Source organism: Colobus angolensis, unplaced genomic scaffold (genome assembly GCF_000951035.1).
Source record: "Colobus angolensis palliatus isolate OR3802 unplaced genomic scaffold, Cang.pa_1.0 Scaffold34, whole genome shotgun sequence".
NCBI classification, from domain to species: Eukaryota; Metazoa; Chordata; class Mammalia; order Primates; family Cercopithecidae; genus Colobus; species Colobus angolensis.
This window is the reverse complement of record NW_012116710.1, coordinates 688,950-703,165: the sequence shown is the minus strand read 5'-3', so window position 1 is coordinate 703,165 and position 14,216 is coordinate 688,950. Positions and strand designations below refer to the sequence as shown.

The 14,216-nt window shown below is 51.8% G+C and overlaps 1 protein-coding gene across 4 annotated transcripts in view; it reads right to left on the bottom strand.

The window, feature by feature from the left end:
* Positions 1-1,910: 1,910 nt before the first annotated feature.
* The window catches only part of BRPF1 (bromodomain and PHD finger containing, 1), a 17,093-nt gene continuing 4,787 nt past the window's right edge, over positions 1,911-14,216 (bottom strand). Inside the window, exons 3-14 of one of the 4 annotated variants that reach the window (XM_011952250.1) lie at positions 10,477-11,436; positions 9,471-9,633; positions 8,967-9,098; positions 8,118-8,246; positions 7,019-7,328; positions 6,371-6,691; positions 5,764-6,048; positions 5,117-5,264; positions 4,232-4,368; positions 4,011-4,129; positions 3,488-3,642; positions 1,911-2,770 (exon numbers count right to left, since the gene is read on the bottom strand). In XM_011952250.1, coding sequence (XP_011807640.1) covers positions 2,587-2,770; positions 3,488-3,642; positions 4,011-4,129; positions 4,232-4,368; positions 5,117-5,264; positions 5,764-6,048; positions 6,371-6,691; positions 7,019-7,328; positions 8,118-8,246; positions 8,967-9,098; positions 9,471-9,633; positions 10,477-11,436 — 3,043 coding nt within the window. In that variant the 3' untranslated portion in view covers positions 1,911-2,586. Of the gene's footprint in view, positions 2,771-3,487; positions 3,643-4,010; positions 4,130-4,231; positions 4,369-5,116; positions 5,265-5,763; positions 6,049-6,370; positions 6,695-7,018; positions 7,329-8,099; positions 8,247-8,966; positions 9,099-9,470; positions 9,634-10,476; positions 11,437-14,216 lie in introns of all 4 variants that reach the window. The other 3 variants (XM_011952248.1, XM_011952249.1, XM_011952252.1) reach the window with 3 other exon arrangements.

The window sequence follows — 14,216 nt, the reverse complement described above, 5'->3', positions numbered from 1 at the left end:
TAGCCAATCCGAGGAGGAGATGGGAGGCGCCAATGAGAAATCAGGGTGGGCGGGCCGTTCCGAGGCGCCCGCGCGGTTGGCGCGCACTGGGCTGTCTGCCCACTGTTAGCCTTTCCCCCACCGGGATTGTCTGCACTCGGGGAGCTAACGCGTTCCATCCGGGCGCCCCGCGGTTCCTCAGGGCTGTCCGTCTTCAAAGCCACGTCCTTTCCCAGCCTGTCCTCCGAGAGCCATTGTCCCCCGAGCCTTTCCAGTCTTAGGCGTTCGCCCTCCTTGGGCCGCCTCCCACGAACCCTATCTTCACCAAGAACCGGAGCGAACACAGCTCAGGCCCTAGAGCCCTCGGGAAGTGTCTCCAGAGTATTCTCTTTTGCGCCCGCCCGCTAAGTTTGTCCCCTTCAAGGCCTTTAGGCGTCCTCTGAGACCTCAGGACTTCAGAGGCGTCTCCTCGGATTGTCCCGCCGGCCGCCACAGCTGCTGCCTGCTGTCTTGGGCATTCATTCCTTCCATACTCCATCTGCTCATGCTTTCCTCAGAATGGGGCCTGTGCCAGGGGTTTGTCTGGGGCTGGGCCCAGAAGCCCATCAGGTTGAGTCCAAGTCCCAGTGTGTGGCCCTGAGGCAGCCAGCCTCATCCAGCCGCCTGGAGCAGGAGGATGGATTATTTAATGTCTTCCCTTCTGGAGAATGACGTGAAACAGCAGGGAGCTAAGAGATACGAACTTTATCTGGGCCATTCTCACCTTCTAGCATAGGGATTTGGGGTTGCTGTATCTTAACTATCAGGCTGCAAGTTTTTTTTTTTTTGAGACGGAGTCTCACCCAGTCGCCCGGACTGGAGTGTGATGGTGTGATCTCGACTCACTGCAACCTCCGCCTCCCGGGTTCCAGCAATTCTCCTGCTTCAGCCTCCCAAGTTGCTGGGACTACAGGCGTGCACCACCACGCCCAGCTAATTTTTGTATTTTTAGTAGAGACAGGGTTTCACATGTTGGCCAGGATGGTCTCGATCTCTTGACCTCGTGATCCAGCCGTCTGGGCCTCTTGAAGTGTTGGGATTACAGGCGTGAGCCACCGCACCCTGCCCAGACTGCAAGTTCTTAAAGAGCAACATCTGCAGCGGACTGACCCTTATATCCCAGCCAGAGACCTAGCAGAGCGTACCGTGAGCATGGAATCAATATCAGACCAATGCCATCATTGTCTGTGCCACTTCTCAGTGGCTGCAAGATCTGGGCCGCCCCTTTTTCCTGTGACTGTTCCTATCTGTAGGCATGCCACCCCACAGGCGCCTAGCACTTGGAAGGCATTCCTTCAATAAATGTCAGTGGAGTCTGGAATGAAGGTGCCGAGGTTGGGAGTGAGCAAACAGCAACCCTCTCCATCCCTGCTCTGTCTCCGGTTAAGCAGTGGGGGAAGGTCTCAGCTGCAGTGATGCTGAAACACTTGGGCCATGGCATTGGCAAAGGACTTCAGGCCTCTGAGGGCCAAGAAGGAATCAACAGTTGACTCTTCCCCTGGCAGTTCAGCATACTGGTTGAAGAGCCAGCTTTGCAAACAGACCTGGGTTCCAATTCTAGCTCTGTACCTTCCTAGTTGTAGGAACTAGGAACTGTAGGAACTGTAGGCAAGATAATTTTTTGAAACCTCAGCATCTTTGTGGAGATAACCAGCCTATTATTAAACTACCTATAGTTATTGCAAGGATTACGCAAAGCTGAGTGTCTAAAGGTGCTTAGCACAGAGCCTGCCACTCACTCCATGCATGGGCAACGGGAGCTCTCTCTGCTGTCTTATAAATGTAGCATGCACAGCAGTCGGCAACCACTTGGGCCCAATTATGTATCATCCCTGGGGCACAGAACCTCCCTTTGTATCCCCTTTGCCCTGGCAGGGGGGAAGAACAAAGAATTCTAAAAAGACAGTTTATTTTCTAAGAATCAATATATTTTCTTCCTTTGAAATAAATACAAACCAGTTTGAAAGGCGGGGGAATCTATGGGAAAGAGAAGGGAAATGGGGACAGGCCCCAGTCTTTTTTTTTTTTTTTTTTAGTACCAAATGACTCTGGCGCGACCCGGAAACGCAGTTACAAATGAGAATAATTTAAATTCTCCGATAATTACAGTATTTACAACAGCAGGGGAGGGAGTCACCTAGTGCCCCTCTTCCAGGCTGGACAGATGCCCGCTCACCTCACCACCGGTAGGGGCCTCAGGCCTCTAGGCAGTTATAGATTCCCCTGGCATGAGCAGGTAGAGGTGGTGGGATGGCCTGTTTTATGCAGTGTCCTAACTTTGGCCCACCACCCCGCTCTACAATGCTGTGAGGTCTCTGGAGCTCTTTCTGACCTGTGGGCCCTCCCTCTCCTTGCACTGAACTGCCACTGGCCCTTGGAGTGTTCTGTACAGTCCAGCTGCACTTAGGGCAGGAGGGACCTCCCCCACCCAGCTTCCCCTGAGACTGGCCCCAAGACCAGAAATGAGTCAGTGCAGAGGCCGGTGCCACTCCAGGACAGTGAGCAAAGGGGAGGAGAGAGGTCACAGGGTTGTGTGACCCTGTGTAGGTTGGGCTGTGTTGAGCAGTATCAATCACTATCGCTGGTCTCACTGCTCTGCTCGCCTTGCACCTTGCTGCGGTGCTGCAGAGCCCTGTGGTAGGCGATCTGTACTGACTTGCGGATGTTGGACTTGCGGCCCTCCAGCATCTTCTCCTTGTCTAGGTCCTGGTTCACACCCAGAGGAACCAGCTTGGTCCTGGGCAGCCACTGCCTATAGGACAAGGTGAAAATCAAATAAATCATCTCAGGGAGAGTAAGGAGCAGCCTTCCTCCTCTATTCACTTAAGTACACCACCCAAGCGCCCACTCTGGGCAGACTCTGTGATGGCCCCTGCCCTCAAAAGAGTGCTCATCGTCTAGAGATGAAAGAGCCCAGTCAACGGTTATACTGTGTGGTGGCAGCGGGAGGGTAATCACAGGGTATTTATAGGTACAAAAAGGAGGCTCCCTGACCTCACCAGAAGTAGCTACCCTGTGCCATAGGCTCTAGGCAGACTTCACTGACATTGAATATCCTCTGCAGACAATTAACAAAGACTACATGTGCAAATATGACAGAAGAGGGATTCAGAGCCTGAATGTTTTTGCCTGCTTTATCCTCATTTTGTCACCATGGAGGCAGAGGTGGGAAAACTAAGTCTAGAAGCCATCTGAGTCTGGGTGGGAGCCACCTCCATATTTGTCATAGTCTCTGATGGTCCTTTGGTATCTAGCTACAGCTGTTTGTCCGCTAGTGCCCACTCAGCCTCTCAGACACATGGTCGATACAACCCTTTTGCTCAAAAAACTGTTCTAAGTCCCTCCCCCACTGACTTGTGCTAGCCCAGTCTGCCTGTTGCTGGAGTTTCCTGGCAGTCTGCCTCCATACCAGACTCCATACAGGGCTGCATCTGTGGCTGTGAGTCACACCAAATGCTCCCCTCCTTACCAGGTTCGTTTGTTGTCAAAGAAGAGGACGAGGTAGAGATGCTCTCGGGCTTCCTGGGTCATCTGCTCCCCAAGTTTCAGCACCTCCAGTGGGGGCACAGGGATGGGAACTCCATGGTGGAACATACCTTCTCGGGGCATCTTTGGATCAATGATCTGAGGGTGTAATAAGAGCCCAGTCGGGTTCAGTCCACGTCCTCCCAAGGCTTGCCCTCCTCAAGAACTTAAAGAGTACGTCTGAAGTGGGGACAGAAAGGTTATCATGCTACTAGAACTGCAATGCTGACCCTCAGCTTCTTTCCAAGCTAAATTATTTCAGAGCCCAAGGAGCAAAGAGAAGGAAAAGGGAGAGATGGAGAAACTGAGTGGGAGCCTCTAAATGGTACTCAAGCTGTATCTGCCCACCAGTCTACCTTGCCAAGAAACTGTGCCCCACAGCTCAGCAGGGAGTAGGAAAAGTCTGCTAACTGTGAATCTGTATTCTGGGATTGGAAAGCAAGGGGCATAACAGAAGCGGAGCATACCAGAGCTGGGTATGATGGATACCCTCGGCATTTGGCCCATACGAGGTCCAGAGCATCCAGCGGGGAGTCCTCATCCTCTGACAGCCAGCCAGCTCCCCGGCCCAGACTCTTCCTTACCACTTCACAGGAATGGGGGAGAGGGGGTGGATCAGCAGCTGGGGGGCTGGCGAGGCCCTGACACTGGGTCCCCAGCATCCCTGGCCTTGGGCAAGGGAACTTACTGCTGTGGCCCACGCCGCGGCCAGTGCCCACGGAGTAGGCCTCATTCTCAGTGCCTGAGGTATCCTCACTGCTGTCCTCTGGGAAAGTGCCCCGAGAGAAGGAAGGTTTGCCCCGGCCTTGTTTTGAGGGTGTTGTGCTGTGGACAAGACAATGGGAGCTCAGCTCAAAGGAGGGGAAGAATGGGGAACAGCATGGTATGTGCCCTCTGCTCTTAAAGCCCCCAGGGTCTGAGACTTTTAGAAAGCAGAGGCTATATGAGGAATTTCAAATTCAAACACCCACAGGGGCTAGGCTGGTGACCTGAAGTGGGTTAGACTGAGCAGTGGCGGCAGGAGTGCATACTCTAATCATCACCTTAACCCAGGATGGTTCTCTCTGTTCCATTAATGGTAACACTGATTTATTTATTTATTTATTTATTTATTTATTTATTTTTAATTTTTTTTGAGGCGGAGTCTCGCTCTGTCGCCCAGACTGGAGTGCAGTGGCCAGATCTCAGCTCACTGCAAGCTCCGCCTCCTGGGTTTACGCCATTCTGCTGCCTCAGCCTCCCGAGTAGCTGGGACTACAGGCGCCCGCCACCTCGTCCGGCTAGTTTTTTTTGTATTTTTAGTAGAGACGGGGTTTCACCGTGTTAGCCAGGATGGTCTCGATCTCCTGACCTCGTGATCCGCCCGTCTCGGCCTCCCAAAGTGCTGGGATTACAGGCTTGAGCCACCGCGCCCGGCCCCTGATTTATTTATTTAACAGAGAACCTTGAGTTTGAGTCATCTTAATCTAGACTGAGATGGCAGCCACCCCACTTCCAACAGGGAAACCTAGAAAGGCCCAAGAGCCCTGGAAGGGCATCCCCTGAGGCTGGCCTTGATCTGGAGGGCTGGTACCTGGTCCGGTCTGAGGCAGCGCTGCTACTGCTACTGCTGCTGGACTCAGAGTCTGAGCTGCTCCGGGGAAGGCTGCAGTCATTACGGTATACCAAGAAACTCTTCTTCACTGGCTGGTTTCCACCGCTGAAGCCATTGGCTGGTAAGTCTTGGTTGAAGGGAAGGGGAGGAGGGAAGGAACCGGTCAGGAAGATGTAGACCAGAGATGACATGGAGGTAAGAGGGACTTGGAGCTTGGGTTCCCCTTCCGTGCTGGAAAATTCCTCCAACCTTTGCCAGCAGAGCTAGCTCTGGGCAGTGTCTACCACAGTTGGCCACAGCCCTGCCCCACCCCTTACTTCCCTTGGCAGTTACTGGCTTTAGGACACAAACGGCTTAAAGGGCAGGAGATCCCCAAGGAAGGCGAGAAGAGAAAAGGTAAAGTGATACAATGGAGGCGGGGGGCCCTGGGTGGGACTCTAGCTGGGTCATAGTGTCTCTGGGCCTCAGTTTTCCCAATTGTAAGATGAGTGAGTGGAGTTAAAGGATTCCTAAGGGCCCTTCTAGCTCTCTCTTTTACGGGCAAATAAAGGGGTAACTGGGAGTATGCTGGGAAGAATGGCAGCTTTGCTCACTCTCTTGGGGGGCTGGGTGATGGTAAGGCTCACCCATTGGGGGGTCTTCTGTGGACTTATCACTGTCGCTGTCTGAACTCGAACTGGGCCGGGGGCTCCTACCCCGCTTGCGCTGACGCAGGGAGCTCATGATGGGGAGCTGGGGGGGCCCCACAGGACTGCCTCCGTGGCTGGGGGTCATCTGGCTCTCCCGGTTTTTGGGGGGCCGGCCCGGCCTCTTGGGCGGTCCAGCTGTCTTCGGGTTCTTTTTGGAGAACAGAACTGAGGTTCTCCTGCCCACCTCATGTGCGGGGGTTGAGGACATGTTGGGACCCAGGCCTGGAGCAGAGAAAGAAAGAAGGAGAGTTGGTGAGGGGCCTGATTTGAGAAAGGCAGATATCCAGGGTCATGCCCTGGGTATATAGGGCCATTACTCCAGCTAAAGTTGGGGAGATCATTTTAGGGGCTTGGAATTTGGAACATTAACTCTTATACAAATAGCCAGAGAGGCAGCTAAGAGGCCCCTGATTGGGGAATGAGGGAGAAAGTACAGCTAGCTGCGTAGGAGGGACCTCTGCCTGGGGAATGGCAGGGGTTGAGTGTGTGCTGCAGAGCCAAAGTCTGACTTGCTTTGGGGTCCACCATGCCATGGGATTCAGACCTTTGCTTGTCTCCTGGCTGCTGCTCTCCTCTGCGGCGCTATCTGTCTGCCCATCCTTGTCACAGGCTGCCGGGTGGGGTGTCAGACTGCCCCGGCTCGAGGGGCCGTGCCGCTCAGGCCCATCACGTGCAGTCTCTCGCTGGTGGGCAAGCTTCCGCCGCAGTGCTGTCATCTCTTTCTTGATCATCTTTGCACGCCGTGAGCGGCCCACACTCTGCTTGCTGGCATTCACTTCGTCCAGCCGCTCCAGAAGCAGCTTCAGCTGCTCTTCCACTGGCAGGTGCTTCTGGTTCTCCAGCAGGACCAGCCGCTCTTCCTCGGCTGCTAGGAGTAAGGTTGGAGGGGAAAGGTCAGACTCCGGGCACCCCTCAGGGCCCCTTGAACCTGGGCAGGCAGCAAGAAACCCACTCATCCCTCCTCGGCTTCTCACCAGGAACAGCTGTAAAATAGCAGCACCAAGATGTGGAATGACGGGCACTGCTATCCATTCACCCAGTCTGGCTTCTTGGGGAGCATTCCTGGGGATAGTGTGCCACTGCTCAGCCTAGCTGCTTTCTGCCTACACTGCCTGCTCCCAGAAGGGGACTTTTGGAAAGCTGTCCATCCCTGGCATTGGCCTCTTATATGTGTGTGTGACATATCACCCACCATCTTCAGTGTGGTGTGTGGCCTCATCTCCAGTCAGGCTGTGGGGGATATGCATGCCCGTCTCAAAGTCAATGCCCATTTTTTCTGCCTGGCGCCGGGCCTGGCGGAGCACAGCACCACCCTGCTCACGAAGCCGCACTGCTGCCCGGTAGAAGATGGTGTCCTTGGCGTTATACTTGAGGCAGTTGCTGACGATGAGGTTGAAGTCCTCCTCAAAATCATCAAAATTCAGGTAGCGGTAAGCCTCCAAGTTCTGCTTCATGGTGAAAAAGTCCATGGGCTTTTTGATGTGGTCTAGGTAGTCAGGTACCTGGGAGGGCAGGGCAAGTTTGTTTTAAGTAGAGATATCCTCCTCATTGCCCCGAACCCTGCTCCTAACAAGCCCCTCTGAAATACATCCAGCAACCTCCTCCCATCAGTTAGAAGCAGGCATATAGCACAGGCGAAAGGAAAGCTAAATTTTGGTCCTGACTTTACCAGTCACAAGCTGTGTGACTTTGGCAAGTCTCTTCACCTCTCTGGGCCTACTTTTCCTCTCCTAGAAAATCATGAAAGTAGAGCCAAATATACTTTTTAGACTACATGAGGCTTTAGTAAGAAAATGGCTTGGGGACTCCTCTAAAAATAAACACCACCTTGCATTCCTAGAGCTCCTTTTACTTAACAGTAACTTATAAGGAGGCTGCTGCCTCAGACCTCTCATTTTATACCTTTTAGAGAGAAGAGTCTGCCAGTCAGGACCTAGGGCTTCAGAGCTGGTTCTTTAGGTGCTGAGCCTTCTAAAGTCTCCGTTCTAGGGTTCAGCACCCCGAAAGTGTCTTCCTGCCCTGGGATTATTCATTTGGCAGACTCAGTCCCTGCCTCTGGGGAAGGAGTGCAGACTGCCTCCCATTCTGGGCCCTTGGGGTGTGACAGGGACAAGACAGAGTCCAGGTGATACATGTGGCTCCAGTTCATCCTGCCCCAGAGCCACCAGCCCCTCTCTTCAAGGTCCCCATCTAGTCCCTGGCCCAGACCTGCAGCAGGGGTCCAATTGGGAGAGGAACAGAGAGAAGGTGGAGTGAGGGGAAGGGATTCTTACTTCGTCCAATTCGGTTACCTCAGACAGAGGGACCGGCTCGCTGAAGATGTTGCCTGTGTCCTTCTCTTGGAGCTGCTCCAAGGTTTTGCGAAGGAGGATGAGGAAAGGGGTCAGCTGCATCTCCATGGCAATCTGCTGAACTTTGATCTAACACAGAAAAAGGCCTGATCAGCCAGGCCCTGGCCAGTCCAGTGGCAGAGAGATCTGAGCATATGGTCCCAGCTGGCCTGGGAAGCCACCTTCTTTCCCACCCTCACAGCTGGGTGCACGCATACAGGTCTACCTTCTATGAGGTATAAGAAACTTGCACCAACGATTCTGGCCTCCCCCTTTCTTGAACTACCACCATCAGCTACCTATGTCACATAACTGAGGATTCTGTTCATACGCTCCTGTGACATTCTGCTTCCAGTAGACCTTTTAAAAGCACACCAAGAACCAGGAGACCTGACTCTAGTGTCAGCCCTGCTGCTATCTGGCTGGGGGACACACACTTTTTCTTCTCCTGGGTCTGTTTCCTCCTTTATTTATTTATTTATTTTGAGACGGAGTCTCGCTCTGTCGCCCAGGCTGGAGTGCAGTGGCCGGATCTCAGCTCACTGCAAGCTCTGCTTCCCGGGTTCACGCCATTCTCCTGCCTCAGCCTCCCGAGTAGCTGGGACTACAGGCGCCCGCCACCTTGCCTGGCTAGTTTTTTGTATTTTTTAGTAGAGATGGGGTTTCACCGTGTTAGCCAGGGTGGTCTCGATCTCCTGACCTCGTGATTCGCCCATCTCGGCCTCCCAAAGTGCTGGGATTACAGGCTTGAGCCACCGCGCCCGGCCTGTTTCCTCCTTTATAAAATAGCGCTGGCTCAGGATCACTCACCGTCTCCCTTTTGAGTTTTTCCCGCTTGCGGATCAATTCCACCAGCAGCCGAGCTCGCTCTAAGTCATGCCGGAGTCGCTGCCAGGACTTGAGCTGTTCTTTAAGGGCCCAGTTCTTATCCTCAGAATCTCTCTGCAGAGGCAAAAGAAAGATCAGAGAATGATTAGAAAGCCAGAGGAAAGGTCAGCAGGGAGAAGAGAACCCAGGAAACTCAGGTCAAGGGCAGGTCAAGCCAAAAGAGGGAGCACAGCAATTTATTGGTAGTGCCTCAATCTGTGTGTCCCCAAGGCCTGGCAGAATAAATGCTTGGTGTTTGTCGAATGAATACATAAACACATAGGAACAACATCCTTTCACTGAGGATTCCACGCTGATCCTGGCTTGAGGGCTAGCTTAAAGGAGGAAAGAGTCTAAACCCTCTGACACTGGAAACTACAGTTGCAAATTTTGGTTTCATCCCCCTGGCCCTAGTTCCCAGAGCCCACAGGGAACTGGACACAGTACCCCGACTTGGTCACAGTTCCTCTGAGACTGCAGGTGTGTCTGCAGGCGACGTAGCAATGGGACCCCATTCCGTGACTGCCGCTTCAGTGTCCAGTAGCTGTGCAGCCTCTGCATGAACTGGCTCTTCCTTTGGATTGTCAGGCGGTTGGTGATTTTACTAAGCCTGGGAGGCAGGAAACAAAGAGTAAAACCTGTTGGGCCCTGATTCTCTTAAGCAGAGCAAGGGTCTCTAGCCAGTGAGAGTTCCTGAATGGGGATGAAGGGAAAGTATCTCTTGTCCAAAAGACCTGGGACTCTGGACTTAAGGCAAGGAAGAAAGAGTGGTGCCATCAATGGTACCACAGCAGACAGGAAACCAAGCTCCCATCACTAAACCGGATCCCTAACCCTGTATACCAGGGATCAGGGACTTCTGCCCCGAAGACTGCTCTAGTCACAGCAGCCCAGAGTACTATTTGACCCTGAGAGCCCCACTGAGACTAAGCCTTTGAAGGTTTTAAGATGAAGTACAACTGTATAGCAGAAACATATAATAAATCAAATAAATGGCACGAGAGAACTGAAAAAACCCCTGGCCATCACAGCCCACGAGAGGCAGTAACCACTTCACAACTTCTTGAGCTTCCCCTTCCCCGTTTTTCATTCTATTTGTTTCTTCATAATCAGACTACTTTTTCCATTGCTGCCAGTGGCAGTTCCATCCTCTTCCATCCCAACTTAACAAACCACACCATCAAAATGAAGGGCAGTTCAAAACACCTGTTAGCTATACTAGCTAAAAGTTGACATTTCTGGCTCTTAAGTCAGGTGACCCGCTAAAGACAACTATCTCTTTTGAAAATATGTTCTTTTTAACTTCTATGCAGCTCCTGGGAAGATAGCCCAGCCCTGACATTCCACTCCTGGGAAGAAGATAGCCCAGCCCTGCTATTCCACTCAGAAGGCTGCCAGCTCCTCTCCAGAAGGCTTTCTCCCTCACCTGCCGGTCCACCAGCTCCCCACATACCTGTGTGGTGGGATGCAGGGCACTGACACCACAGGTGCTGCTGCCCGCTTCTCTGCCAGGATCTTCCGTGCCTTCTTCATTTTGATCCGGGACTTGGCCTTGGCCTTCTTGACTTTCTCTGAGCTCCAGCCCTTACCCTCATCCTCTTCCTCATCTTCATCCTCCTCACCCTCGCTGTGCGACAGGGCAGGCAGTCGGCGTGCTGAACCTGGAGGCGTGTGGATGTCGCAGTAGGCTGTCTTGCGGACACTGAAAGAGGTGCCGTTGGCGCCTGTCTCCCGCACAGGCTCCATCTTCATGTAAAGGCCAGCCTGCTGGGCGCATGTCACATGGAAAGCTGTGTAACAGTTGGCCTTGTGGCACTGGATGCAGGCCCCTGAGCCCCGTTGTTTGCAAATGTAGCAGGTGAGCTTCCAGCGAGCTGGTGGGATGTGCTCAATGCTGTCAATAGGCTCTAGGAAGACCGTGTTGGCGAAGCAGACCTCAGGGATCCACAAGGCACACACCACATGGGCCCAGCGCCCGTCATCTGTCTGCTTGAAGGCACCACCCTTGTTGGGGCACAGGGCACAATCCACAGCACGAGAGGGTGACTGCAGGCAACGGCGGCATAGCCACTGGCCCTCAGGGATATAGGGGACACCGTAGCACTCCTGGTGCACGGCCAGGTTGCACATGTCACAGAAGAGGATGACATTGCTGTTCTGGCACTCACCATCATTGCAGATACAGCAAACAGCATCCTCATCCACTAGCGCATTGGGGTCGCCTTTATTATGACTCTCGAAGTACGACTCCTTCTCTAGTCGGTCCATTAGGTACTCAAAGATCTCCTGCGGGATGGGACTTACACCCTCTGTCTTCCGACGCTCATTCATGATATCCAGCCAGATGTAGTCCTCCTCGTCCATGTCATACTCTACTTCCTCGTCCAGCTCCTCTGCAGACTTCTCGATGTACCTATGGTACACACAGGGAGCTCAGCATCACATGGTTGAGACTTCCCTCCCTTAAAGACGATGGGTCATTTGCCACTGAGCACTTATTCTGCCTGTGCCCTTCAGATGTGTTGTCTCATTCATTCTCACCTTAACTTCAGATATTATAGGTACTATCATCATTTCTATTTTGCTGAAAAGAAAACCTAAGGCTTGGAAGGTTAATCGCCTGGCCCCAGCTCACTTGTGAGAAAGTGGTGGAGCTGGGATGTGAACCCAGACCTGCCACTGCAAAGCTCATGTCCTAGCTGCTATACGTGACACCATCTTCTTTGGGTTGCAGCGGCGCAGCCAGCCTCCTCTAAAAGGAGGAAGGTGGGGCAGTTAGTACCCCTTGGAGTGGTTCAGATGATGGTATGAAGAATCAGGGAAGAAGGAAGGTCACTGGATGTCACTGACAAATTACATATAAGTTGTTTTAGCACTGGTGGGCAGGGCCTCGACTAGAGCTGCCATGGGTCTTCTCTCAGCTGGTGCCAACATCAGCTCAAAGCTCCATCAAACTCTAGGTGCTATGTTTGTTCACTGGATAGTCTTGGGAGATAACAATTATAATAGCTAAGGTTTACTGAGGATTTACTATGAGCCAGGCATTGTGCTTAACTATTACATTTATTCTTACCACAGCCATAGAGTTAGTGTTCTTATTGTCCTCATTTTGTAGATGAGAAAACTTAAGCTTTGAGAAGTTAATCAAAACACAGATAGGTCACATAACAAGGGAATGGCAGAGGCAGAGGCATTCAACCTCCAGCCCCAGTGCTCTTAATGTCCACCCTGTATCACTTACTGTGCCAACAGGCCTGGAATTGAGGGCTGCTCTAGGTGCTTGTCACACAGAGAAGGTACTCCTTGCCTGCCATGCTATAGGTAGCCTAGATTCTGGCACTGTGAACTACAGGGTACAAAGGAAAGAATGGGGCTTTGGCTTCTAAGTAAACCAGATTTGAATCCTGGCTCTGCCATTTTGTGACTTTCAGGACATCACTGCTGTTCTGAACCTCAGTTTTATTGATGACAGAATGAGGATAATACTACCTACTCACAAAGATACTGTCAGGATTATGTGGAATTATAAAAATGAATAGGCTACAAACTCTTGGCCTTTACATTTATTTATATAGTACCTTGCCCGGTGCCTACTACCGCATCAGGCTCCAGCAGTCCCCAGCAGGCCCATGGAAGGAAGTGTGAGCACCTTGGTGTAAAATGCCACTTAACCACTCAGTCACATGTGACCACATACAGACGCGTGCAAATATGAACATTTATCTTATTAAAAAGTTCTTTTTAAAAATGAATGAGCTAAGTCAAATGGCACACAGCAGGTCCTAGAAAAACATTAGCTCCTGTTTCTCCACTCATGTGGGAAATGGGACTTTGGCTGCTAGAGTGGGCCGGGACACACAGGCGCTGGAGCCACACTGCCTGGGTCCTAACAGAGGGCAAGTGAGCTAAGCTCCCTGAGCCTTGTTTGTTCATCTGTAAAGTGGTGATGCTAATCTGAACCTATTGCACACAGCTATTGTGAGCATTAAATGAGTTAATGCACGTAAAGTGCTTAGGACAGTGCCTGGTGTGCAGCAAACACTCAATAAATGTTATTCGTTTTTGTATGGCCCTTACCCATCTTCCTAGCATATAGCTGTTTATGTGTCTAACTTCCCCACTACACAACAGAAGTGGGGATTGTGTCTGATTTGCCATACAGATACAGGCACTCATCACTGTTCATTTGAAAGGCATTTTGGGGGTGGAAGGGAGAGAGACTGAAACATTGTAGGAAGCAGCTTCTTCCTTTTTAGCCCTTTACCTCTTCCCCAAGGTGACTGCAACATCCCTATCTTTGAACAAGGGTATGACTCATGGATGGTGTGAACCATCTGGCTTCTTCTAGGCCTTGGCACCAGCTCTCTTCAGCACCAATTCTCACCCTTTTCTCTGCCATGACACACGTGACATTATGTGATGGTGCATAACACACTCCCACAGGCACCCAGATTACAGGCTGCAGTACAGATAAGGTAGGCTGCATGTCGTGTAATTCCTGGCACACCAGCTGACATGCCACCCTCTTTCTCCCCCTCAAGAAAGTATATCAGAATTCAAGCAAAAGAAAGGGATGCTATTAGAGAAGTGACCTCAAATCTTCTCAATTTCTATAGAAAGTCAGTCATTTCCAAAACTTGGGCAGTTTTACCAACAGTGGTAACAAATTCCATGCAATACACCTCCCAGTTGTTTGCAGTGCACCTGCTGAGAATTGCTCCCCTAAAGAACAGATCTGATCCCCAGAAAGAAGAGTGAATCTAAGTGGAGGGAGGAAGAAAAGCAGCTAATGAGCTGGACTTGGCTGCCTGTTAGAGCAGAGAGAACTCAAGGGCCACTGGGAGGGGGGGAAGTCCAAAGAGGGGTCTGTGTGTTAGGAGTGGGGCAGAGGTGGATATGGTAGTCAGTGTGGAGAGAAAAGAGAAAGACCGTGGAAAGCCAGAAGGAAGTGGAATTGGACTGAAAAGATGAAAGAATGGGAGAGGAAGAGAGAGATGGGCTTAAACTCTAATAGTAGAGAGAAGAAAGTGCTACCGGCCATACTGCTTGTGTTCCCAGATTTGCTTTTAAAGAATTGAGGTTTAGGCCAGGTGCGGTGGGTGGCTCATGCCTGTAATCCCAGCACTTTGGGAGGCTGAGGCGGGCAGATCACGAGGTCAGGAGATCGAGACCATCCTGGCCAACATGGTGAAA